Here is a 27,984-nt window from a genome sequence, read left to right as displayed (position 1 = left end):
TGGATGGATGGATGGATGGATGGATGGATGGATGGATGGATGGATGGGTTAATCCAAAAATGAATGAACAGATACTATACTGTATTGATCAGTGACCACACGTCACTGGTATTGGTGTTCAATCAATCAGAAAGCACTGAGCTTTTCACAGGTTGAGTTTTTTAGCAGTAGAAGCTCCTTTCACATGTTCACTAAAGGAATTCTGTTATTGCCAAATATTTCAAACGATTAATCAATTAAATGTCAGTTACTAAAATAATCATTACCTACAGGCCTAATTGCATTAATTTCTCATTGGAATTAATACAACATTTTTTAAATTTGTAATTTATATGCACTCACTTATTTTTACTTAATCTCATAATCTCTTCATGTCCTAATTAAGATGGATGAACTTTATTATGTTACACTACCACTCAGCATTCACCTTTCCCGAATATCCCCAGTGTGGGATATTAAAGGATATTTCCATTTCTTCTTTTAATTATGAATATTTCTTCCTAATCATAATGTAGTTGTTCAACTGTTTGGGTTTGGAAGTACTCCGACCTCGTTGATTACCAGTGGGTATGTTCTTTTACGGTAGCCGGCACATCTCCTTGGAGGGAGTGATGAGGAGGCAGCGTGGGAGGAGATTACCTCTGAAATGAAGAGGTTTTTTGGGCTCAACCAATCTAGTTTTATTCCTCTTACTGTGTGATCTAAAAGAAAGTCAGTTATTCGGTCACAGAGGGCTCCATCCATCGCCACCCAGGTTATGAAATCCAATCAATGATTGCAAATCGCGCCTCCCCTTTGCACCGATTCTTTCCTTCGCTTGGTGGTAAATGGTGCGCACCCAGTGACGCTGTGTTTCGGAATGCGGACGGGAAGCTGAGTGGTTCAGTTCCCTCCTCTGCCCAACAGGCTGTCTCCGCGTTCAGCCAATCAGCGGGCGTCCCACAGCAGCTACCCGGAAACAAGTTAAAAGTTAAAAAAGGGCGCCTTGATTAAAGCAGGAGGCCAGCTGAAGGTAAGCTTCGTTCTCGTTTAAAAATAAGGTGCATAGTTTCCACTTGTTACTTTGAGAGCGCGGTTGAAGAAGCAAATCGGAAAGTTTCTGTGTCTGTTTCAATTTTCTGATACCTCCACAGAAAGCTCCCTCATTTGTGTTCATTATTTGTCTAAAGGTTTAGAAGTATTTAAAGCATTATTGCAGTAAAACATGTAAACCTGTCATCATGTAAACCTGAAAGCGGCTCCTTCTACTACAGACAGACGTCTGTAGTAGAAGGAGCCGCTTTCGTGTTGTTTCAGTAGATGCAAGTTTTGGATGATGTGCAAATACGTTGTGGTTGCACAATAATTTCCACACTGCCAATAGTTTCAGGATATGGGGTCATGAGTCTGTCAGAAGTGATGGAAGGTGACAGCAGGAATGCCGGATCAGAGAAGCTTTCAGGCGGGGCCCTGACTGCCTCCCCTTAAGGCTTTATTCTGTCATTTGGTAAAATTATTATTCTGCTTTATGAAATGTAACAGCAGGGCTCCATGAACTGACCTGGTCAGGATGTTCTCTATACACTTGTCAGATAACACATTTAGCAACCTCAGTTCTAACATTATGCAATTTTCTAAGAAATTAAATCTTAAGACAAACTATTAAATCTTTAGAAGCTTTAAAATAATTTATACAACAGGGAAAATAAGTGTTTGATACACCACAAGTTTCTAGTTTTCATTTTCAGCCATTTTCATTGCAAGGCACAGCTCAGCTGTGATGGACAGCATCTACTTCAGACAAAGTAAAACAAGCAAAAAAAAAATCTAAATGTATGATTTTTAAAACATATATAATTTGTAGTTACTTGAGGTTAATTGGAGATTCTAAATTTTAGATTAATTTGATGCCATTTAACATTATGTGAAAACCTTTGGAGGTCAAGAAAAATGTCATGCATCTATCCTTCAACATGGAGCGACAGTCGTCACTCTTTAAGAGCATGTCTAAATAAATATGGATGTCGTCATGACTGAAATGTTAATTTATTTTAGCAATTCAGTTAAAAAGTGACACTTATCCATACTTGATAAGTATCAGGTATGGATAAGTGATCGTGAAGGAAAGCTCTTTTAACAGTTCAGTAGAGATTCACAGCTTCAAGAGCCAGCACCATGTCACAGAAAACATCAGAACCATGATATGTGAGCTTAGGAGAAAAATAACTGGAAGGTTCTGACTCAGGTTCTGACTGTGACTAAGCAACCGGATTTGAGACAACTGTAAAGTCAGCAGTCTTCCCTATCTTCTTCTATAATTTCTAATGGTAGTAGTGGTTATTTAAATACATTTCTTTAAAATAAAAGTAAAATTTCAAGAATTTCTTGGCCTGTAATCAATCTAATAGGTCGATTATATTACATATTGTTTCAATATAACCCTTGTGTTGATCCTTGTGTTTCCCTGCAGTCTCCTCCTCACTACGGTAACCATGAGCTTCTCCCCTCATCCACCCGGTCTCTCTGGGTGCAGCAGCATCCAGGAGCAGAGGGACCGCTGGGAGAGGAAACGCAGCCGAGCTGCTAAAGAGTTGGTGCAGACAGAGCAGCACTACTGCCAACAGCTGGAGCTTGTTACCACAGTATGTTTTTATTATCGCTCTCAGTAAGGGAGGTTTGAGGTTTTAGGCCCGTTTTTATTGGCTTGTTGTGAATTTGAAATTTGGTAACGGCCACACATTTTGTCAGTAACACAAACCCATTTTTTGGCGATTGCATGTTCGGATTTCTTTTTTCACTAGATTGACTTCTATGCTTCTTTGTTAGAAGTCAGTGATGGAATAGGAAGAATTGATGATAGCTTTTGTATTTAAACATGACAGCTCATTTTGGGTATTTTTTCAAAATTATAAAATTTTTCTATACATCATTCCTTCAACTTAAAATCTTTTTAATGAACTGCTGTGTAGCACAAAATCTCCAAAGACTGCTATTTTCTTATTTTTCATATTCATTGGGAGATACTATTTAGGAACTTTGGAGATATTTAGGGTAATAATGTGTCCATCAATGTGTTCAATAAAATATCAATATATTGTCACGCCAATAGCAGTACTGTTTTGCAATGCAATCATTTTGTTAGAATAATGGTATTCAATAAATTAGAATATTAATGTTGTATCTCAGTAACTCAATCAGTAAATAAAACAGATTGATTTCACACAGATTAAGGTTTTTAACCTTTAAGCCTTTATTTCAGTTATTTGTGATTATTTTCTGCTTACAGCTGATGATGAAAACACATTTAACATAAGAATATGAATGACCATTTTATGCAATTCCAAGAATAGACAAAAAATAGTTTAAGTAAAATTCAAAACAAAACAAAAAAAAATGCTTTTCTCAATTAACTCATATGGATCTTACCAGCATAGAAACTCAGCTGGGGTGTTCAGACAAAGTTTGAACTTTGAGTCTGTCAAACCAGCACCATTTAGAGATAGACATCTTTATACTGCATTGTGCCAGCCCATTTGGTCACATAAACAAAAAATTATTTATTTATGTATGTATTTTTTTGTTTTCTCATTTAAGATATAGCAGAATTAATATTACACTATTGTTTAACTCTACCATATCTTTTTCGTCTTTCTTTCGTCTTGAATTTTGATGTATTTAATAGTGAACCTGAACTGAAAATTAAAATGACCCAGCAGAGGTAAAAGTGTGTCTGGTCTATTCAGCATCCATCCTCTGCCTCCTGCAGTGATGAAGGGAACCTTACATAACAGCTCTACAACAAAGCCTAACTGAGCTTTTACAAATAGTATTAACAACACCTTACCTTCCTGTGGAGAGTGCAGAATTAGTATGTGCATCTATAGTCTAAATTCAATGCAACTACTAGGTCTCCACCTCTTCACTAGAGGTAAATTTCATTTTCTTCATCCTATTTTCAGCTTAAATGGATTGAGATCCCAACAGATGTTGTTTTGTCATTTTGGCAGCTCAACAGTGCTGGTTTTGTGTGAGCTACACAGCCCACAAAGCTCTGGCTAATGGATATTTGGATTTTTAATGCTTTCATATTATAGCTCACCACCTTGGTCCAGCTCCAGAGTTTTAACCATCTTCTTGTCCTTTGCACAGTTTTTTGTGGAAATCTTGAAAGCCAAAGGAACCTTAAAGGAGGATGTTCGAGAAGGAATCTTCAGTTCCATCAAATCCATTTTTTCAATGAATCAGTAAGTATTTTTTGAGTGCCTGAGTATTTTTGAAGAGCTGATCACTGGTGCATGACTTGGTTAATTGATGAAAATTAGTCGTTTGTCATTATTACTGTGTTGCAATCTTGAGGCATTCTCTTATTATATACCTATAAAATGTCACCTATGATTTATCCAGGTAATATTAATAATGTACAGTTATTTGTTCTTCCTTGCACCCTTGCATTACATTGACTTCTGCCTAGGCCGGGTTCACCGATTGCAGTTATCTGGCAGATCAAAAATCTTTAACAAGTCTGACATGCTGTTTCCAATTTTTATTTATTTTTTTTGTCTGAAATGTTGCTAAATATAGCAAGAAAGTCGCAGAGTTGGCAACTGTGGGCGACTATTGTTAACTGCAAGAGTGCAGACATGACTTGGTGGGCGGGGCTAACAGTCAGACCTCTCTCATGCAGAGCAAAAGAGGACAGTGGTTGATTTTTAGACCTTTGCTGAGGTAGAAAACATCAGTGGATGAGATCGGCTTCACATGTAAATATCAGCTGATCACCAATTTCCCAAAATGAAGGAAATCGGATTTGGGACATGTCATCATTTTTCAAACTGGAAATCAAACAACCACATGGGTGCTAACTGAGTGCCCTGTCATTACGAGAAATCTGGGTTTAAAAACAATACAAATCTTTTCATTTATATCGTTTATAAAATAAAACTCTGACTTGAAATGGTAAATTTCTGAACATTGCAAAACAGTTTGTCTTCCTTGGAAACTGTTGCTAGTTAGGGATCAGTCTCTGGCTCAAGCAGGAGCCAAGGGTCTGGTTTACGAGTAGGATGGAACACGAGATGGACAAATGGACTGGAGTTCTGTCATTAGAGGGTGCTGCTGCTTCGGTCTGTTGTAGTGAACAAAGGGCTAGGGAAAAAAGCAATACTCTCAATTTACCAGTCCGTCTACGTTCTAATCCTCACTGACTGAACCTAGTGATGGGGTGTTGAGTTCCTCCAACTCATTCTTGAGATTCCTGAGAATAAGTAGAAGGATTCTTTTTAGGGTGGAAGAACGTCTGGGGTACCCTCCTGGCTCTGTTGCCCCCACAACCTGGTTTTACATAAATCATGGACGGATGGATGGATTGAGCTAAGCTGGATGGAAATCTTAGCTGCTGCTTCTTAAATAAACTCACCAAACTGATTTTAGTCATTTTCTTAGGTCGTTGAACTCAGCTCTGCTGGCAATTATCTTGCCTTTTTTATGATTTGTATCCAATGTGAGAGAGAAGTTTGCTCTCCAAGTTTTTCTGGAGCTTTCTTTCTTTGACAAGTTGGGAAAACAGGTGATAGGCTCTTATTGTCCTGCTCAGGCTGAAGCTTCCCCAACATGAGCCCTTCAGGGGGGAAGGCTTCAAAGCTACAGCTGGCTAAAACAAGGTAAGTCATCTGAAAAAGTACAGTTGGTGCTTGATTTGAAATAAAAATGCAAGCAATTTCTGTTCACAATTGCACTCTTCAGCAAGGCAAGCTGTGGAATTGTTGGTTCAGATGCCTTGGACACCCATAATAAGGAGTTTAAGTTGGACTAAATGAAGGTTCGAGTCCCTGCAGATGGCAAAGCTTTCTTATTTAGCGTGCTACAATGAAGACTGAAGTATAAATTACACACTCTGATTTATTGGATGAATGGCTCCACAGTTCCCATACATCTTCATTATGTGCCCATTACTGAATCAGTGCTTGAAACATAGTGACAGTCTATCCTGTAGGAAGTGGTCTTAGGGGAGACAGTGGTTTACTGCTAGAAAGATTTAACACTACTCTTTGTTTGATTAAAGACTTAGCTCTGTTCTGACATGTTGTATTCACTAAACTTGTTTTGTAATGCCAGAATTTACATTGATGTATTGATATATAAAGTGTATAATCCTTAGTTTCATATTTATTATAAGAACCTATCCGACTGAGAGTTTAATAAAAATCGGAATCTGAAATTTTCCAGCCCTTGTTAGAACCCTCCTAGCTGCTTCTGCATCGCTTGATTATGTAGAGTCTACCTAAGCATGCACCTTCATTAAAATCTATTTAAATCAACTTCAGTGGTAAAGTGTGTGTGCACAAGACATGTGGTTAGAAGTCTCTGGTAGCATCATTTGATGAGGGTGTGTGCGTATTCGAAGTTTAGATAATGAGCTCGTTCACACGTGCCAAAGCCCTCTGCCAGTTGAGTCTGTTAGAGAGCCTTACAGGCTTAGCGACTGTGTTCTCATCTCCTTCATGCTGTTGTTTTGGTGAGTTCAGCAGGTGTGTTTTCTCTACAAAGTGGCTCTGTTCACCCCGAACATTGACTTACAAGAAAAGTCTCACCCTTGAACCTTGCCTGCTAAGCTATGTGTTTAGAGAAGCTCTACCTTAAAAACCATGTGTGGTCAGGCAGGAGAAACTGATACAGACGTGATGTTGCCTTTATCTCTCGGGCAATATTGCACCTTAACATAAAGTTCAATGCAGTTTCATTGGGGTTTGAAATGTGACCACATTCTGTCATGAATTTACATTTTGAGCTATAAATTTTTCTGTTTAAAATACAAACAAAAACACAGACAAAAACTTATAGCAGCCAAGTATAACGAAGCAGATGAAGTTTTTTATTGTGGGTGACCTGGTTGAAGTTTGACCTCAATGTAATATCTTTCAAATGAAAGCGACACACACCAATTCAATTCAGTTTATTTATATAATACAACATGTTGCCTTGAGGCACTTTACAACATTCAAACAGCACAAATTAACCTAATACTGTATTTTCCACATCTACTGTATATGGTGAATAATAGTGACATTAGAAAATCAAAGCACATAGACACAGTAAAATGTTGGGTTAAAAATGCAACAGATAATTAAGGTCCCCACCTCCTCTCTGACCCGTCCTGTGGGATTACAGTCCAATAAAGCCCAGGAGTGCCAAAAAATAATTTAAAAATGTAACTGATGATGTAACATTTGTTTAAAAAAAGATATGCAGAAACTATTATATATGAAGTTCAAAGCTGTATTAATAAAAAGTTTTGGTTGTTTTGCAATGGCCAAATTGAAATGATTCAAAGTTTTATTTTTGGCTACTTTGTATTTTACAGATCATTACTGGTCCATTTGGAGAATGGCTACATTGGGAAAGGCCTGGAAAAGTTCTCTTCACATTTGCACCACTACAACACCTATGTGGACAACATCTATAATGCCAACAAAGTGCTTGGGGTAGAGACTCTGCATTTGTTATGCAGCTGAGTTGGATCATTTTTTAATAAATGTACAAAATGTGCATGTATATATTTTTATTCACTTCTATTTACTGTTTCATTTATGAGAAATGAAACAGCTCACTCTCCCAGCTGCTGGGAGAAAGGATCTGTTATAAAGTTTCTTTGTGCACCTAGAATGCAGCAGGTGTTATTTTCCACATCTTTCTGCTTTAGCAATCAATGTACTGCAGTTTAACAACAGATACCAAACCACTTCCAAAACCAAGGGAGTTGTCCTGGAGTAACATGAAAAAATAAAAACAATCAAGAACTTCAGAAAGCTTTCAATAAAAATGTCCCAAAGTATTTGCATTGTCCTGTGTATGACCTTGAAAATGACCTCACTTAATATAATGGGGGTTTTTTTCCAGATCCAGCTGAAGAAAAATAAAGCCTTCAGACGTTTTAAGAAACTACAAGAAGCTCGACCACAGTTCAACAACCAGAAGCTGGAGGACATGCTTCAAATGCCAGTTCAGCGAATTCGTCAGTAAGACTTCACCTTTCTGTTTAAATTAAGATTCTGGTTCTTTTGTTTCTCATCATGTTGGAATTGGAAATTGAATTTGGGGATCTATTTGGTGTTCAGCAATTTTTATTATTATTATTATTATTTTAACTTTGTGACATGGCAGGATGGATTCTTGCTGTTATGTTCACTGCAAATTCTGACCAAGCAATCGGTAGTGAGATTGAAAGTTGCTGCTACGGTTCACATACACATCTTCTTCAAGGTTCAACTCATTGTGTGTTCATAGATGAAATTCTGCTGGGTAAAATAAAGGTTGTCTTCCTTTTTTCTCAAACTGCTCTGCCCATTCTCCTCTAATATTCATAAAGATATTTACCAGGTTCTAGCCTGGTAAAACCAGCCTCTTGTTCTACACTTTGCTTCATCCAGAGGGTCCGGACACTTGGCTGTTGAGAAACGATTACTTCCTGGAGGCGTGGCCTATGTTAAAGTTTTAAATTTTACCCAGTTGCAAACGTATGTGACGTATGTAATGCAGTAGTTCAATGCTATGAAGCGAACCAGAAGTTGCCTGCGCTGTAAACAACCATCTTGCACTGTGAAGAGAGAAAAGCCGATCCGAACCAGTGAGCTGTTGATGTTAATCCAATATTTGGAAGTGTGACCAAAACGGACTGAACGGCTTGGTTCACTTCCTCCTCTGCCATCACTAAAACTACAGTTAGCCTATAATTCTAAAACAGAGCAGAAAATCATTGTCATCATTCACAACTTCTCCTTTTGTTCGCTGAAGGAACAGTAGAAATTCTAATAGACAATCCAAGTCAAGGGTCTGCACTCAGTCTGTGCTTTAGATAATGGTAGGGGAAACGCTGTACTTGGTTGTACTATAAAATGGCACTTTTTGCCTTGAGAATACATAATACTGCCCCTTTAATTTAATAGGTGGGTCAAACCCTTATGCCTCATCTGGCCGTCTGACTGCAACATAAATAATCTAAGTTGAGGCAGAAATAATATAAAAACTTTCCCTGATTTAAAAAAATAAACACCTCCTATGACGGTTTCATTGTCAGAAATATATATATACTGTATATACTGTATATATATACAGTAGCTCAGACCAAACGTTTGGACACACTTTCTCAACAATGAGAAAGTGTGTCCAAACTTTTGGTCTGTACTGTATATACAGTATATGTATATATATATATTTAGCTTTAGGATTTTTTAAGTAATGGATGATACTGCGACCCATGAGGCTTCTAAGTTCTTTTATTTAGTGGTTTTTACTGAGGCTTATGCTTATTAGGCATTACTACATGAGAGAGAAAGAGAGGTAGATAATGTAAGCCACTTTCCCCTCCCTGTGTGAGAAGCTTGCACCATTACATTTGGAGTCGTGGGCTAAAAAATTTGGGAACCATTGGTCTTAGCAACCTCTGTCACATTACGCTGGAACATTTAATGCCACCAAACAGACCAGAGTCAAACAGCCTGGTTTTGTCTATAACGGCCTCTTCCAGTGGCACCACTGTGTCTGTAAAACAAGTTAAGACTAGACTCAGGGAGGGGTGGGCTGAGAGGTGGAGACAGACATGGTGAAAATCAATGAGAACTGTCAATGTTCCTGTAGGTCATGTTATCCTATGAAAAAGTATCAAGTTTTTGTATAGTGATTATTCACCAATACAGTGTTTTGCAAAAGTAACACCATGAACTTATTTTGTTCTCTTACTATCACTAACTTCAGTGCAATTTATTGAGATTTGTGTGTTAGACCAACACACAAATCTTGGAATTAGACCAGAGGATACTTACTTATACTTATTTACCAACCCTGAATAGGAATATCTAGTTTATTTACTTTGGATCAACATTATTAACTTTTTCTTCTTTTGCTCTTTCCTTTGGTTTGTTATTTTGTTTGTATTTCCTTTTAATTCCTGTAAAGCACTTTGTATTGCCTTGTTGCTGAAAATGTGCTATATAAATAAAATTTCCTTTACCTTTACAAAGGAGAACATTCACATGCATTTCACTTTTCATATTTTCATTGATTAACGTTTTAGATTTTTATTTACTTAAAAAAATGAAAATCATCTATTTTGAATGTAGTGTGAAACTCTTTGGGGATCTCTGGACAAAGCCCTATACAAGTGCAGTACATTTGCCATACAGGTTTATGTCTTTGAAATATGCGTATAGACTTATTAGGGATCAGATTGTCTGCATGTTTTTTGCAGAGCAAAATCTTCAAGGAGCTAACAATGCGCGACCATCTGGAGGGAAAGTATAACTGGGATTATGTGCGCTCTGAGTCTTGTAATTATGGCATCAATATCTCAATTTTTTTAAACTGCAAAATGTACACTATTATTTGACAGTTCACATCAAATAAACAACCGTAGCTTGACAGCTTTGGGCCAAATGGCAGAGAAGATCTCCCAAAGTCTACAGTTCAATACATACCAACAGCTGTTGACTCTGGCTGACTCTGCATTTTTCCATTTCTTCAGTTAGTTCAACTGGTTTTGTTTGTTACTCAGGTATAAGCATCTCCTCCAAGACCTGGCCGCCAACACCAGTCCAGACCACCCAGAGTTTGAACAGCTTTCCAGTAAGTATCTCTTTATTTAAATTAGTGCATGTTTTTGTTTTAGTACAACGGAAATATGGACCATCTGTATTTACATCTCCGCCTTTCATTATGTCTTTGCTAATGAATTTCTCATTAAATGCAAACAGGAGCAGCTTTAATGTGGTTTGCATCATTAGACGAAGATCATGTTGGCCTCCTTCAAACATCTTTAAGCAACAAATTAAGGAGTCTGCACAGTTAGAAACTCTATGGCTTGTCCTCATGATACTGTAGTCTGTCTGATTGTCTTTATTTAAAGGAGAATGAAAAGTGCTTTTCTTCATAACGCCATTGTAAGTGTGAAATTTTCATTTGACTGGAGAGAAAATGAAAGCAAGAGAATACTGTGTGTACATGTGGCTCCAGTTTGACCTCATTAATTAGGAGTGGATCAGAGCATATTAAGCAGGCGGTTATATTAATAAATAAAATCTTCAACATCAGCACAGATCTTGATAATGACTATTTCCAGTTGTCAAATAAACAGAAATGTGCTTCAAGTGCAAATATACACAAGGAATTATTTATGTGTATCAATTAAAATGTGGTTGCTGGTGTGCTGCGTGTGCTTACGAATTAAAACCTCCTCTGACTCTAAAATGAAGGTACATATCTTACTGTGCCCTCCTTTTTCCTTCCTCTTCTCATTAGTATTTTTTTTTATCAGGGAGCCTTGTATGTGTAGCACATACGAGCACATAATGGAAATTGTTCAATGAGAAATTTCGGATAATTTTAGCAAAACTGGATTAAGCTAACGAACAGAGAATCACAAGAGACTTAACTGTTGTTTCCATTCTGTATCTGTTTGTTTTCCTTCTTCTTTGTCCCTTCTCCCTGAAGCATTACTTTACTCTTTCTACATATTAAGGCAGCATTTAATTGGTGTACCTGCACTGAGTTTTCATGGTTGCAAATTTTGTGACCTGAGTGTCTGGAACACAGTCGGACCTGAGCAATGCAGCTCAGGTTCTAATCTGTGAAGTCTGATAAATCTTTGTACTGGGTCAAACACAACTGAAGAAAAATTTGGAATAAAGAGTTGCAGCAGGTGGAAGATAAATGTGGAAACCAAGGCAACAAACAGTCCTGCTGCTGTCAGTGACTGTTGAAATAGTCATATTTTCTGTAGTCTTTTTTTTTTTGGTTTGTTTTATTGATAAACCAGACGTTTTCAGAAATTGCTTCTTTTATTTTCTGTTTTGCTTCTTATTTGGTTTCTTTTTCTTAATTTCTTGTATGAAGTTAATTTTCATAGAATCACAGCGTTTGCTACCGCCCAGAGAACCACAGCAAAGATACTGGAACTGAATGAAAACGTGCCAGAGTTCACAGGTTAAAATAGTGTTTGCAGTGCAGTAGCAGGAGGACGATGGGGAAGAGGCTTGCACAAGTCTTCTTAGGCGTAGTAGTTCTACTGATAGAACTACTAAATTAAGTTTTAATTTATTTTTTGTTGTTGTTGGTAGTAAGCTAGTGTTTAAATTATGCAAAGTGGATTAAAATCTAGATTAGTGAGAAATTTGCATCAGACTTTACTTTTAAATCCAAGCTCACTGATAGCGTTCATTATTGGGGCGTGTCCTCTCAGTGGTTTCATAAAAATGAATCTTTTTATTTCTCTTTCCTGTTGTTATCACACACATAATTTCTGAAACCTCCTGAAGCCACCAGTCCTGGTTGAGATGATCACTTTAAAACCTCTTCTTTCCTTCTCCTAATTCTTTTTGCAAATGCACTTTTTGGAGGAGGCCTGGCAGGAGCGAGGGGCTGATTCAGCACCACTGACTAGACTTTGTGCACTCAGGTCCCATGTTAGCCTTCTTCTTTCAAGTCAGAGGCTTTGTTCTTTCCCAAGTGATCCTTGGAGAAATGGAACGTTTGCAGGCAAGGCGTTTTAACTTCAAAGTCGTTGCATTGTTAACTGATTCACAGTAGAGTTTATGTAGAATGTTTCTTCTAAAAACTGTACAGGAGAACATTGTCTGCATGTAACTTTTACAGATGATATTTGTTATTAAACTGGGAAAACACTGCAAGCACCTTTTTCAGTTGTACACTGCACCAATGTCCAGTAGTTGAAGACAGCCAGCTGCTTTGCACAAAAACAAGAGATGAATTTGTGAACTTGTGAGGGCAAAAACTCAACATATCCTCATAGAAATTCATCCCATAATTGTTACAGGCACTACTGCACATGTGTGCTGCCAGTGACAAAGAGGAGAGAGGGGGGGCAAAGCAACAAACTGGGACATTAATACCACCAAATGGTATGATGGTTTATTCTCTAAACCACAGGGGCCAAATCCAGCCCACCAGGACAAGATAACAGTTCTGTGCTTAAATATTGTTTAATCAGTCAAGTTAAATCAGGTTTTATCTGTGTACTGCCAAATTACATCAATGTGAAAAGATGTTCAATATTATTTAACTTTAAGAAGTACTTACTGAAGCAGACATAGCTATTTATTCATAGTTTACCAGTTTGTTAATGGGTTTTATCAATACATTCTGCCACACCAAGAGGACATTGATGATCTTAATGAGTCTGACACTCTTGCTATAAGCTGTTCAGCGAGAGTTTCTTTGATTGGCTGTAAAGGTCCACTCTTATGCTACCTGAAACACGCATTCTGTGTGATATGCAAAACTTGTTCCTTACATTTAATGCACAAAATCTTTCTCAGATATTGAGATTTCACCTGATCAGTGAATGATCTTTTGTGAATGATGTTTTGACCTCATTAAGGAATGTGATGTTTTATGGCTTCATCACAATTATGCAAATGAGCTGCTGCTGGTTAGGCAGCATCAACAGACATTTCAGACGCATCGAACGTGAGTAAATTTGTTTTTAATCAAATTTCAACATAATTTTTCATGACTCAACTTTGGTTTTACCACTTACAGACAGTTTTATTAATCGCTAATTTCCAACATGATTTACAGTCGGATTACTGAAAACAGAGTTCATACAACTTCATCTGTGATTTCCTGAAGATTTCTGCTTACAGCTAAGCCTACATCTAGTTTATAAGCTCTGTAAACTTTTATTCCACAGGCTAATTTTACTCAACTCTGGAAAAAAAATTTGCATAGCAGTTATTTATGATTCCTGCAGTGGATGATAAAGTGACATCTGACCTCTGCACTGTTTAAGCACTTGTGCCATTACTGGTAACTGGGACGTCATCAGTCCAGTCAGTATGATATTCCTCTGATGGTAATGGTTTGATGTTGTAAATCCTTTAAAGAAATGATTTTTTTTATAATGCCCCATGTTTGCCAGGTTTAGCTTTTTCTCTACATATCATAGACATAAAAACTAACTTGAAAGCAGCTATTGCATTATGGGACAGAAGGATCCCTGTGGTGGAGACCGGCATCCCTAATTAAAATAACCATGGTTTGGTGATTCTGAACACACTGTTCAGCAGACCATCACACCTAATCAGGACCCTGAATATTTTCATTTTCAGTAGAGTTCCTGACAGGAACTTAATGAAATCAGGTTGTGTTAGTCTGTGATCTTATGAAGTCTTTCAAAAACAGATCAGAAAATTTATTGTTAAAAACAAATAATCCAGTTTTCAATTTTTTTGTTAATTTTTAAGATGTGTCATACATTCTCAGAGAAGAGCAGGATGATCACTGTTCAGAACTCATCAATATTTGCTTCTTCAGCTGGCTTTTGTCTTCACAATGGGTTGCTTATGATATTTGCATTCATCTGAACTTATATCTGTATCTATATTTGTGAATGTGACAATATAACTATGTCGATCAATTTGTTTCAGTGAAAACTATTTAGAAAAATCAAAATTATACTTTACTAGAGTAGTGACAAAATGTAGACTTAATGTTGGGTGTTTTCTTCTGTTTACAGAATTTTTTATGATTCTGTAACTGATGAATGCAGTGGTGGAAGACTGAAAAATACACAAGATTATTAAATGTACAGACGGCCTGCCATAGCTGTGCACCAAGCAGCTCAACTTCATTCACAGGAAACTGATGATTCCTAGACTTTATTGGGATTCCTATTTATGTGACTTTAAACTGTATGAGCCATTTAAAGGAAAATATTTAACTTTCAAAAAATGTGATGTACTCTGAGAACAGAATCAGAACCAGTGCTGGTCAGGGTGGAATGCTGTGCAGGGTTGGAGTAGCTAATTTACTGTTAGGTTGGAGCTAAAACAGGAGAAACAGTGGAGTGGTTATTTGAGTTACTGTTTTATTATCTTGGAGCAATCTGCACTCTCTCCTGAAATCAGCAAGACCTTTTCCACCTCTTTATATGTGCTTACCTTGCTCTGCAAACTCTGCCGATTGTTCCCGAACTTCTCCACCCAGTCATTGGTTGGTTCTTATATTCTAGTCTTATATTACTTTTATAACTATCACTGCTAATTTGCTAGAGAGATTTTATCTGGACCCCTTTACTGCTTCACATGGTTTTGAAATGTTTTTTCTTAACCAAAACATGTAGTTTTTTCTTACATGTTTGCTCTTTCATTTGACACAGAAATGTGTGCATGCCCACAATATGTTTAGAAACATATTCAGAAAGAGCTCACACACAAGTTTTGTGAATGTCCTCCTAATACACTATATATCTTTGATTTCTGTAGGAGCCGTGGCTGCTGTGTGTGAAGTTTTCCAGCGTATCCAGGGCAATGCTCAGCGCCATGAAAACCACCTGCAGCTCTGCAGAGTGCAAAAGCTGCTGCAGGGCCGAAAGACGCGGGTGTTGGCTCCAGGTTGGATCCTCCAATGACGCATTCCTTTCATCTTTTTCATCAATTGCCACAATCTCTCTTCTACATTCCTGAATCTGTTGCTCAAAGTCCTTTGAGACACAAGGGGGAGAGGAAGACACAGCTAAGCTTAAGCAGGGCGACAGTATGTCAGGACATAGGGGTTCATCTGGTTTGAACCCCCGCTCAGTCTATTGTGTCCTTGAGCAAGGCACTTCACCAGTCTTCCATGGTCAGAGTGCCCAGTGGCAGCCATACTTCTGTCAGTCTGCTCCGGGTAGGGCATTGTGGCTACAACGTAGCTCACCAGCATCAGTGTGTTTAATGCATCTGAATGACTGAGCACTAAGAAGGCTGATAGCCTTGCGTGCTTCGCAGGATTTTATGACTGTTTTTCGTGTTTGCTCTCTGTCAGCTGGGGGGAGCGTGTATTTACCCGTGTGTGTGTGTGTGTGTGTCGTTGATATATAGTAGAAGTGTGTGTTTTTATCCAGCATTTGTCAGCCTTGTGGTTGGTGCTTTTGAAAATTTGAAGTTACGCAAACCGAGCAAGCTCCGTGAGTTGGCGAGCACACCCTCACACTCAGTTCAGTGTGTCAGGTAGATGAGTGACCACTAGGGGCAGAAATCACTCACAATGTAGTCTGCTTTTACTAGAAAGGTTGATAAAATCAAAGGCATTCATTGTGAATACCTACAATTACTATGTCGTAATCTTCTTGGGGGGTAAGGAGGAAGATTACGACCCCCACCTGGATAATGGTAGGGGGAAACGCTGTAGATTAATATAACAGCACAAATTTAATAGGGAAAGGCTGTAAAAAAAAAAAAAAAAAAAAAAAAAAACGTTTATATGTGTTTACCATTAAATATGCTGCAGAACCATTGAACTGTCTTTTCTTGTCTTGCCTGTGCATCTTTGACTACTGGAAAATACTTTAAGTAGATACAAGTTATAAAACTATTTCAATTAATGAATGAATGTACCTTTACCCTTCACCTGCTTTCTACCTTTTTAATTTATTTCCTCTCTTGAGTTGCGGTTCATCCAATGCTTTGTGGAATGGTGGCTCTTTTCTTCCTGCCACTCCCCTTCCTTTTGTTTGCCTCAAGAGAATTAGGCCTCATTGTAGCGCTGCTCGCCCTGCCAATCTCCCCCAGGACCAATTAGAGTCCGGCTTCATCTCGCAGAGCAGAAGATAAAAAGAAAGCCAGAATGTGTGTTTCTCTTAATGTGTGTATGCGTGCGTGTGTGTGTGACGGCATGTGGGGGTGCGCGCTGGTGTGTGCCTCTATGTGTACTTGTTTATGTTACATATTTAGGACCTTGTGTGGTGTATTTAGTAATCTCCTAAAGACCTCATGGTGCAGAAGCACATTTTAATGGAAAGGGGTTATGATTAGAGGTAGGGTGTAAATTAAGTTGATTATTCATATCCTAAAATGAATGGATAGAAAATACAAACCTGTGTTTGTCTTTGCGGATATGCAAGCTGTTTTTAAATCAGCTCATGGAGGCTGAGAGTGAACGATGAATAGCAGCTCATGTCTCTAAGGCCAATGTGGAAAGTTTTGAAAGCTTCCTCTCATCCAAGTTCTCAAGCCTTTGCAGTGCACAGGCTCCATTTTAGTGAATAAAGCTCCGGTCCCACCAGGCAGACTTCAGAGGTGCAGCAGCACCTCCCCACGCAGCAACCTCATCCCGACCCATTCTCCTTCCTCCTCACAATCACCACCTTTAATGTTGGAGAAAGAAAAGCAGTGCCTATTACAGATCAGAAGCATAAGAGCCCCTCCAACATATTAAGTAGCTTTGGAGGACAGAAGAGGGGCAATTGTGGGACTCAAAGCCTAAATCACTAAGGCAGATACAGCACACTGTTGTGTGTTTTTATGTCTGTTTATGTATTTGTTACTGAAGTCCTACATTTTGTATGTAAGTAATGAGGTTTGATTGTCCATGAATCTGCCAAATATTTTTCCTTCACTTCAATTATTTTTATTTTTCATTTGAAGCCTCAGGACATGACATGGTTTAAAAAATAATAATCTGAGATTGTATTTTTTGAGCCTTTATTAATTTCTGATCACCCAAGCATTTTTTTAATTTTAAGTCAGTAATCATGTTATCTTTAAATTATACAAAAGAAATTCTTAGTTTTCTTGAAACCCAATATAGAAGCTCAGTTATTCAAACATATTCATGGAAATGTTCACATTCTAGAGCCAATGTCAGACAAGCTAATCTACAAACTAATTGCATGGAATCATTTTTAAATTGGGTTAGTTCAAACCTAACCATGTAGGGCAAATGAGCGTGGTTAGAAACTACGCTGAGATGCCATATGACGCTAATGTTCTTCAGCTGTGGTTCTGGTCCGATCTGGAAGGGTTCTGCTGGGGGTAACTTGAAAGGATCAACCAGAGAAGCTGATGACATCATGAAAGGGTTAGCCATTATTTTCTCTTGTTTTCCTTTAGATCTTTGTCCTAAACAGTTGTGTAAATGAATTGTAAGTTTAATTCATTCTTCTAGACTCTTTGGTTTGTCTCGGCAGTTAAGCTCATTCTTAAGATTTTCATTAAATGCCTGCATGAGAGTTCCATCCAGAAGCTGCAGCTAAAGTCCAAAACCACTGATTTCTTGGCTTGTTTAATAAATGGCATTTATTATTATATAGATTTAATAATAAATCTATATAAATGGTGGGTTATCTCTGCTTCAATAGCGGTTTAACAAAAAGTCAGCCAGAAAAACTTCTAAGGTTTGACTTAGGAGAGTCTGCTAACTAAATTTAGCTTCAGTAAGCTTTACCTTGAAGTAAACTGGTAATCCTGGTTAGATCATCAGGAAAAGACTATGGAGATCGACTGAACACCAGAAGAACTAAGAATGTTATGTGTTTAAACTCCTGAATTTGAAGTAATAAAATAATTCTCATGTGAATCTTCTCTTTTAATGGGTACATGCAATAGTGCTTTTGTCTCAAACAAGCTAATTAGATTTCAGAAAGTGTTTATTTCATATTTATTGGAACAGTCAGTCATTTTCCAGTGAAACATGTGAGAAGTCATGGCATGTCTCTTTCTTTTTGAAGCACATTGCATTTATAAGCAATGTGACCCATTCTTGGCCCCACCACTTAATCTCAGTGGGCTTGTCTGCTGCTGAAAATGTCCTTCCTGAGCCCAAAGGCAGAGCTGCAGTCACTCAGGCTAACTACAATCACTTTGGTGAAAATGACTCTGGACCCAGGATAAATTTTCATTTTATCTATCTAAATGTCAGTCCCCTGCTTATTAGCTGTCATCTTACTGCTGCCAATCAAATTAAAAACATGAGCTTTTCTCTTGGTATAGGCCACATAGGCAGTTAACTAGAATGATAACGGCAAGAGGTGCTGCTGCAACAAATAAAGAAAGAAACAATGAAGCAAAATAAATAATAGGAATAATGTGCAGGTAATTCAACCTTTTCTCATGCTCTGTACCAAATAATTTAATGTATGATTTGGAGTGTCTGACTGAATTCCTTTTTTTATACATACACTGTATCTTCTGCTATGTTATGCTGCCACCCCTAGCCAAAATCAGAAAAGAAATTGAGCTGAAAATTATTTATTTGGAGCTTTCCATGTTCAATTTTGATTTTTTTTTGAATTTCCAAATAACCCACGTCCTGTAGAGAAAGTAAAAAAAATTTTCAACCAATCATCTCCATTTCACAGGAAGATGGTTCATCCGTGAAGGTTGGCTAAACATGGTTCCTCCAAAGGGCTCTGAGGCAAAGCCCAAGATGTTCTTCCTGTTCTCTGACCTCCTGCTGGAGGCCAGACGCTGCAGCCCACTGTCTCTCTCCAATGGCGAGAAGTTTGTAAGCCAGCACGCCTACCCGCTGCAAGACGCTGCTGTTGAAAAGGTTTTTGGCCACACCAGGAGCCAGGGAGGACTGCTCAGTGTAAGTTCTTGTAGCCTTTGGTATGACAGGTTTGTTTTTAGTTTTTGAAAACACAAACAGAATTATGATTTTTCTTTTTTTTCCCATGTACTCTACAACTCACAGAAAAATGTAATATATTTATTAAACAAACAAAATAGCTGGACAGATTGTAAAGATCAGTTCAAACGTTGTTTGCCTATTAGGTTAACTTCGGTACTCAGTCTCTCCAGAAGATGGAATTTCTTTGTTTTTTGAGTATTATCCATGCAAGTGTGTTGTATACTAATTAAAAGATGCTTGGTAATTATTCTTGGGTGGGGGAGGGGATTTATTTCTTGAGTTGTGAAGTGTTAATGTCAGTGTAAATGATTTAAGCCAGGCATATTAAGCCCTAGGCTTTACAGGCCAGATATAATTGGATCCAACCCACAAGGTAATTTCATACATTTATTAATAATGTAATCCCAGAAAGAGTTCACAAGCTGCTTGGGAAAGTTAGACGCAACAAGAAAAATTATGGCACTTTCCACTTGCCAACTAATGGCAAACCAAGTGCACATTTTACTAGTAAACTGATGATGTGTAATGACTTCACATGGAAAAGCATCTGAAACTCTATCATAATACATTCATTTTTACACAATGACTACCATTTGTTTTAACTCAACATAATGTGCAAAATCTTAAATGTATGTATGATATTTAAAAGAAAAAAGGATGAAGTGATTCAATTGTCAACACTATGACAACTACAAAACAAGGAAAAAGTTTTTAAGAAAATTAGTGAGAGAGAGAAAATAAAGCACAACAGGTGGATAGTATGACTAGAAAAGCACTCTAAGTTCAGTTTAGTTACCATTTTACTCTGTAAAGAGGAGAGAATTAGAATGTGCAATTCCACCATGAGCCAACAGTTTATTCATGTTATGGATGTTTATTCTTTTAATAAGACAAAAACATTCAAGCAAGAGCAATAAAAGAAAGACTACAAAAATAAAGGAACTAAGGGAAGAACTCGGGGTCTCTCACACCAAATGCACCACTAGCTTCACTGCTCCCTAGAATTCCTCTATTTGTTGTTGATTTTTTGTGCAGCAGCTTTGCAAAGCAAAGTGCAGGTGGAGCAACGCTCCCACTTCTGTGTGGAGGTGCGAGCTGCTTGGTGGCTCTTGGACAGTGCTCAGGTCAAAGTTGAAATTTCTTCAACTTTTTACTCAGTGCACTGTTAGGGATATTTGCATGATGTCTATCCAAACTCCACACTGCTCCTTACTCCTCAAAGCTCTTCCTCTGTCTCACTATACCATGTTTAGTTGAGAGCAGCACCATCTGTGTTGCTGCTTGGCTCCACAGGGTTCACTACAGTCTCCTACAGAAAGCTCAGCAAAAGCTGTTTTTAGTCTGGAAGTCTAAAATACATCGGTTTGCTAGTTCTTGCTAGTGCTGCGTTACTATGCTAACTTGGCATGCTTCAGATAATGTTTGTTTCTGTTTTCTGGTCAAGAGCTAAACTTGTCAAATTTTGTGACGTATTCTTCAGGCTTTTGGCTCATTATCTACCGTCCTTATTGATTAATGTGATCAGAAGCATGTTGTGTCACTACACTAATAGTTTCTATGTGAAATAGCAGGTAGTCATTTGGTGCTCAAGGACATTTTTACATGGGGAATTGAACTGGCAACCTTCTTGTCAGTAAACTACTTAATTCCATCATGAGTCTGTACCTTTCCTGTGCCTGGGGGGAAAAATGATTTCCTCACAGTGGACTGTGCCCCAAGGACAGATAGATCAGGTTTTATGTCTGTCTTATTGTGAGGATTAGTGTTAAACAAGTAAGAGTCAGAGTTAAGCTTAGAATAAGTGACCAGGAAGTGAATAAAATCCTCATCTTTGTGTGTGTGTGGGTGGGTGTGTGCATGGGTGTGTGTGCGTGTATGCATGCGTGGGGGTGTGCGTGAGAGAGAGAGAGAGAGAGAATCATCTAGTTGCTGGATCCGATTAGGTTGCAGATCCATCTCTTCTGGTCTTCCAGTAAATGCATCTTCCTCAACCCCACTCTGCCATCTCCCTGCAGCTTATCTAATGGTAGAAATGGCATTTCATTAGCCTCTTATCCCACAGTGCCCCGCATGCATACGCAATAGCTTTACACATAATTTCTCATAACGACACATTATTGATCCTGGGCCCCTACCTGAGCTAGAGGAAAAGGGCTATCAGCACTCCAGGGCCCTCATCATGCAGAACCATGAGGAATTAAAGCTAAATTAAATTTGACAGCTGTAAATGCCATGCCAATCTATATGCAAAGTTTTTTTAAAAAAAAGAATTTTTATTAAAAATTCTGTCTTTTTCTTCTCTCCTTTCTTTTTTCCTTTCCTCTTTTCCTCCCGTTTTTCTTTGTGTCTTGCTTCTTTCGCTCTGTCTGTCCTGACCTTCCCGTCTCTCTCTCTTCCTCCTGCTAATATTCCCTCATTCCTTAAGTATTTTCTCACATCACTGACAGATTCTCTTTGATGTATAAATAATTAGACTAAATTATGTGCAGCGATCAGGATTTCTGCTTTGCTGTTCCTATTACACAAAATAATTTCTACCTAAGAGGATCAGATTTCCTGTCAAATCCCTAATTACCGTGCTGCAGTGGAGCTGGAATTTATTTATGCAGGGGTGGGTGCCTAATATTATGAAGCACTCTGCTCATCCTGACTCACTGAACTCTTTAATAAGACTTATGTTGATGTTACATTTGAAAGATTTTGTTTAAATGTCCAAATAAAAAATACAATTATCCTTCATGAACTTTCTGGTCAGTCTCTAGTCAATGCCTTGCGGATTACTTTATCAATGTCATGTAACCATTGAGAAAACAACTAAAAATATTTCATTACAATATCAATCCTCTTGCCTACTTAAAATTTTATTTTTCCTGGAAACTTCACCTGGTTACAGCACAATCTTAACTAACATTACTTCCAAGCACCATTTTTTTAAACTGCAAATGTCACTTTCTGCTAATTTCTTGTAGAAACAGCAGTGGCTTTTTCAGGAATAGTATTGCTTGATCTGGGCTGCCCCCTACTGTCGGTTCTCCATCACTGCAGGCAGGTGTTTCACCTAAAAACAAGCCTTTGGAATAAGAAACAGGCCAATAAGAAACTCTTATGACCCAAGTGGCTACAAATGTTCTTTATGTTCTTTGGCCTGTTGAGCAAACAAACCTTTCAATATGAGGCAAAAATTTAGCTTCAGTTCAAAGCAATTCATGTTTCTCTAAAGACAAAACATCCAACCTAGTGTTATGAATAAAGGGATATATAAGGAACACAATCTAAAATGCAGAATCATTGTTTTCTGTTTTACAGTTTCCCGTGGCATTGGAATACTGTCACAATCATTTCATAGATTTAGTTTTAATATACTTTATTACAACCTTATATTGCATATTATGAACTATAATACTCCCATTTGAAGTTGTGTTAGTAAGATGTTTCCCTATTTTTAAAAGGAATACACAGAAAAATAAATTATTTGATAGAATCTTACAGGAGTTGGGTAAGTACCAGAGATGGATTTAAAAAATTAAGTTGTAAAAAGTGTCCTGAAGAAGCATTTTTCAATTTTTGTATGTTTTTAATAGCAGTGTTTGTGGAGGTTGGCTGCACTGATGTGCAGAAAAAAAAACTGAATAAGTTGAACATCCATTTTTATTGTTACTTTTGAAATTATCATAATAAAAACCTAAAATTTAAGGTGGTATGTTACAAGACCACATCAGTAAGAAACTACTCCTGTAATGTATTGATTCCATCAACAGAAGCCTGCTTATATTTAGATTGGACATCACTACTTAGTAAATAAAAAAACTCCAGACCTGGAAATATGGAAATAGACAGGAACTGATTAGGAACTCACATCTTCATCAGACATCATTACTTTTTTCTTCCCATATCTTCCTCCAGCTAACCTTCCCCAATGCAAAACTCCTGCTGATGTCCAGTAACCATGACGACCTCAATGACTGGTATCAGTGCCTGAGCTCAGCCATAAGGTATATAGCTGCTACACACACATACCAGGTGTTGCCTTTAACTTTGGTTGTTCTAACATTAATATTGACTTGTCTACATTTTACCCTGTTTAAACCTATAAAGTGAGTATTTCTTGTCAAAGAGACTAAACCAATATGAATATCAGAGAGCTGTCTATAGGAGAACAGACAACCATTTTGAAGCTGAGAAAAGAAGGACAATCAATCAACCACTGGACAAACATTGGGCACAGCAAGCACAACAATTTGGAACTGTACTGAGCAACAGATGTCGAACAGGTCACCCAAGGAAAATAACAGTAGAGTTAATGACAAAAATATTTTGAGAGCTGTGAAGAAAAACTTCAAAATATCAGTAAGTGACATCACCAACAGCCTCCACAGTGCAGAGGTGAAGGTATCACAATCCACTGTTCAAAGAAGACTCAGAAAAAAAAATAGAGAGGATGTACCCAAAGAGGCAAACCACCTATCAGTGGTAAGAATTAGAAAGCCAGGTTGCAATTTGCAAAGAAGTACAGAGATGAGCCAGAAAAGTTCAGGAACACAAACTTAGGGACTGATGAGACCAAGACTCACTGTCTACCAAAGTGATGGAAAGGCCAAAGTGTGGAGAAAGAAATCAACTGCTTTTGATCCGAAGCACATAAGCTCATCTATGAAGCATGGTGGAGATGATGTCAAGGATTGGGCTTGCATGACTGCTATGGGAAAAGGCTCATTGATTTTTATTGATGATGTTATTGATGCTGTAACTGATGAGGATTGCAGCAGAAGGAAATCCAAAGTGTACTGAAATATTTTGTCTACCAACCCAAGGAGAAAGGCATCCAAAGTAATTGGGACAATGGCTCAAAACATACTACCAACAAAACAAAGGCCTTCATCAAGAGAAAAAAGTGAAAGGTTTTGGACTGGCCAAGTCAGTCACCTGATCTTAACCAAAGAGAGCCCACATTTCACCGCCTCTTTCAGGAGGACTGAAAGGAGAAACCCCCCAAACAAGAACTGAAAGAATCTGCAGTGAAAGCCTGGAAGAGCATCACAGTGAAGAATGCAGCAGTTTGATGAAGTTGAGGCATTCACTGCAGAACGTAAGGGTGATGGTGGGGAGGGCGGTAGGAGTTTGCCTCGCAATCAGTGGATCACTGGTTTGATTCCCGCTCCACCATTGTTGTTTGTGTCCTTGGGCAAGACACTCTTGCCCAGGACAAGTGTCTTGGGCAAGACACTTGCCCAAGGACACTGTCAGATTGAACACTGCAGCCATGTCAGCATGTGAATGTGTTCCATTTGATTTAAAGGATACTATAAATAAAATGTGTTATTATTAAATATTACATATTATTCAAGTTAACATTATTTTCCCTTTACTTTTGCTCACCTAAAAATGCAGTGGTGTAATGCAAATGGTGATATGAACTAATTTGCGTAACACATCCACATGTAAATACCAGGAAATAAAAACTGACATTTTATTTCCCGGCAGTCCGTTGACATTCTGAACTCTTGTCTCATGCTCATCGTTTGATCTTAAACCCAAATGTTTTCAGTGTACAACAAAACAAAGAATTTGGCTTTGCTGTTCCAATACTTTTAGAGGGGACTGCAAGTATTTTCTTGTCTCCAGTGTGGTAAGACGTGTTGTTATTACCAGATCACTACCAAAGGTAATCAGAAGTTGGACTTTCCAAACCTTCATGTCTCTCTCCGCTACTATTGCAGGGTTTGTTCCCTCAGTTTGGTGCCATATATGTGCACAAAGGTCCTCCATATTTATACACAACAAAGATCCTTCAACAAACACTCATCTAGCATAATGCTGAATGTGACCGCTGATGTGTTTCCAGGAAACTGCAGGCTAAGCACACAGTGGTTCTTCAGAGAGATGAGCAATGTGGCCGACCTCTCCTCCCGGCTGTGGATCACACCAATCCAGGCAGGAAGAGAGACCTGGTGAGTGGAAAAGCCATCAGAAACTTCCTCACTGGTAGAAATTCTGGCTTTTAACTCCAGTCATTTTGTGCTTCAGTAGTTTTAATGATCTTCAAGGGGCTTGATACATGTAAATATTAGTGAATAGATTTATTTCATTTAATTTTCACAATTCTGGTTTATAAATAAAATTCTCAAATTCAGTTTGACAAAAAATTGTAATATTAGATCAGACCAATAGATGGTGTTTTAATACAGAAATGTGGGCCTTCTGAGAACCATGTACTGTACAATCTGTGCAGTTCATACTTAGTCAGACAATAAAGAAGATCCTGCAAACTGTAAATTTGAAATTTATTTATTTATTTGACTGGGGGAATGCACTTTAATTAACATTTCTGTTAATGTGCCAGGATCATTTCATCCATTGTTCCTGGACAATGAGCATTTGTCTTGGTAAGAACAAACAAAGATTATACAAAACAAGATTAAAATAAAACAACATCTCTGTTGATAATCTGCTGCAGGTCTTCTGTGTTCTATTAAGATTAGACTCATCATCTAGTTCAGGTTGAGGTTGTTTCCTGTCAGCCGCCTGAGACAGTCAGGCTGCTGTCATTTCCACATGCTTGGTCAGAAATTAGTTTCCCCTTTCCACTTTGTGAACTAAATCCCGCCTCTGTCTTCAGGCCAGCATTGAACCCTCGGAGCGCATTCAGAAGTCAGTGGCTGAGCTGGAGTGCAGCGCCCCCAAGAGGACAAAGCAGTCAGTCGACACAGAACCAATGTAAGGTCCTTGTAGCTCCGCAGATCTGAACATTCCATAGTAATAGTGAAGAGTTATATTCTGTTTTGCTCCCTCGGGTGACAGTTTCTGCTTAGAGCTTTGGAGCAGCTTTATTAGCTGGACAACAAATATGTCCTAAAAACAAAGGGGACATTAAATAAATAAATAATCTGATGGAAAAATATAAGAATGAAAAGAAAATTTAATGTTTATTAGTTTTTCAATTGTTAACTTTATGGTGTTTTTATGACTTTAGGTTTTTATAATATAAAGCACTTTGAACTGTCTTGTTGCATAAATATGCTATAAAAAAAAAACTTGATTGATTGACCGAAAATTGAACATAACTGTATGTGGGTGTGTGTTACAGAAATATTTAAGTTTTCTATTCCTAACTTGCCTTCTGTTCTGTGTGAGGCGGTTTGATTGAGAACATTCTCTCTGTGCCCAGCAGTGCAGAAGACTCCTCTTCCAGCTGTGTGATCCTCTGATGGGTTCCTTCGGTCTCAGATGATTGTGGACTCTCTCACCTGCACATTTTGATTCCACACTCAGGCTGTCCTCTAAATCATCACATGCAGCTGCACTACCTGCATCACCCAGATGTTTTCCTCTGCGTTTACTTCAACCTGAGAGCTTTTTATAATCTAACCTTTGTTTTATAAACTAACCTCAACTTTTTTCCTTCATGTGACATATTTTTTATCTCTTACCTACCGATCAAATATATCTGCAATTAATCGTGAGATCCTGCTGTTGCAACCTTAGCAGCAAGTCACATAAACGATAATCATGAGATAATTAAACATATAGCACTATATGCAAAATGTTAACATCATGTAAACATTGAACTCTATTATCTGATTGACTTGATTCAGCTAATATCTGTTTCTGTATTCTGATGAAGAATGTATGCCTTTAACTCCTAAAACCAGAGAATACGAACTGATGGAGAGTTTGGGGTTCTGCTGCCATGCAGCTGCAGGATAAATGCTCACTCACTGCTCCTTCCTGAAAGTTCTGTGGTGTGTATCGGAAGGTTCTGTGTCTATCTCCATCCAGGCAGAACAACCTGGTTAACAGACATGGATCTGGAACATGTTTTCCTCCCTTTGTTCTACCTTTTTACAGAAATTCTGCAAATATTACCTCTATTTTGTATCTTTATATTGCACACTGAGTCTTTTAATGCTTTTTTTGCTACTCAACATGCTATTTAAAGCTGTTACACTGGTTTCAAATAAAAACTGATGAAAATGATAATTTCCTCATAAAATGAAAACAGTAGAACAAATTTAAACTTGAGTGCTTGATTTTGTTGTTGCTTGTTGATTCCTGAATGGTTTGAATAGATTAAACAGAATTAATTAATGTATTGCATTAATATTACAACAATATTGTGATCTAGAGCTCAGAAGAAACAGTGTTAGATCAAACCCTCTTTCCATCATGGGAGAAGAAGTGGAGGTGGTTGAGGAATATAAATACCTCGATGTTAATCTGGACAACAGACTGGACTGGAGACACAGCAGTGAAGCATCTGTAAGAGACAGAGCAGACTGGACTTGTTGAGGAAACCAAGGTCCTTCAAGGTTTGCAGCAAGATGGTGTAGATCTATCAGTCTGTTGTTGAGAGTGTCATCTCTTCTGCTGTCATCTGTTGGGACAGCAGAGCCCTGACCATCTTTTTCATGAGACTGTCATTGGAAAAGATAGTGTCTTCAGTCAGAGGCTTCTTTAGATTTGCTACAGGAGATATTTCCCGCCAATACCATCACTATCTACAATGACTCTTTAAAAATTTTGAATTAATATGAGTTACAACAACATTTAATACCTGTTTGGGATCAATAAAGTATTGTGAATATGGTTAGTTGTCAGATCTGACTTTAC

The 27,984-nt window shown here is 37.9% G+C and overlaps 1 protein-coding gene across 1 annotated transcript; it reads left to right on the top strand.

Moving 5' to 3' along the window:
* The first annotated feature begins 903 nt into the window (after positions 1–903).
* arhgef39 (Rho guanine nucleotide exchange factor (GEF) 39) lies at positions 904–27,385 on the top strand. The gene is made up of 12 exons (XM_032590059.1): positions 904–1,012; positions 2,450–2,621; positions 4,129–4,223; positions 7,340–7,460; positions 7,876–7,994; positions 10,526–10,596; positions 15,252–15,380; positions 19,106–19,335; positions 23,281–23,369; positions 25,220–25,325; positions 25,994–26,091; positions 26,546–27,385. Exons 2-12 carry the CDS (start codon positions 2,472–2,474, stop codon positions 26,580–26,582), a joined length of 1,245 nt encoding a protein of 414 aa, XP_032445950.1. The 5' UTR covers positions 904–1,012; positions 2,450–2,471; the 3' UTR covers positions 26,583–27,385.
* The last annotated feature ends 599 nt before the right edge of the window (positions 27,386–27,984 follow it).

The sequence above is a fragment of the Xiphophorus hellerii genome, chromosome 17 (assembly GCF_003331165.1).
Source record: "Xiphophorus hellerii strain 12219 chromosome 17, Xiphophorus_hellerii-4.1, whole genome shotgun sequence".
Classification (NCBI taxonomy): Eukaryota; Metazoa; Chordata; class Actinopteri; order Cyprinodontiformes; family Poeciliidae; genus Xiphophorus; species Xiphophorus hellerii.
The sequence above is the reverse complement of the archived record's forward strand: the minus strand, read 5'-3'. Positions and strand labels throughout refer to the sequence as shown.

What these genes read in the sequence shown, in the direction of transcription:
- arhgef39 (XM_032590059.1), top strand. Translation starts at nt 2,472, where the DNA reads ATGAGCTTCTCCCCTCATCCACCCGGTCTCTCTGGGTGCAGCAGCATC. An exon ending in CCAGTTCAGCGAATTCGTCA is followed by an intron (nt 7,995 to 10,525) that starts GTAAGACTTCAC and finishes TTTGTTACTCAG; the next exon opens with GTATAAGCATCTCCTCCAAG. An exon ending in GCCAGGGAGGACTGCTCAGT is followed by an intron (nt 19,336 to 23,280) that starts GTAAGTTCTTGT and finishes ATCTTCCTCCAG; the next exon opens with CTAACCTTCCCCAATGCAAA.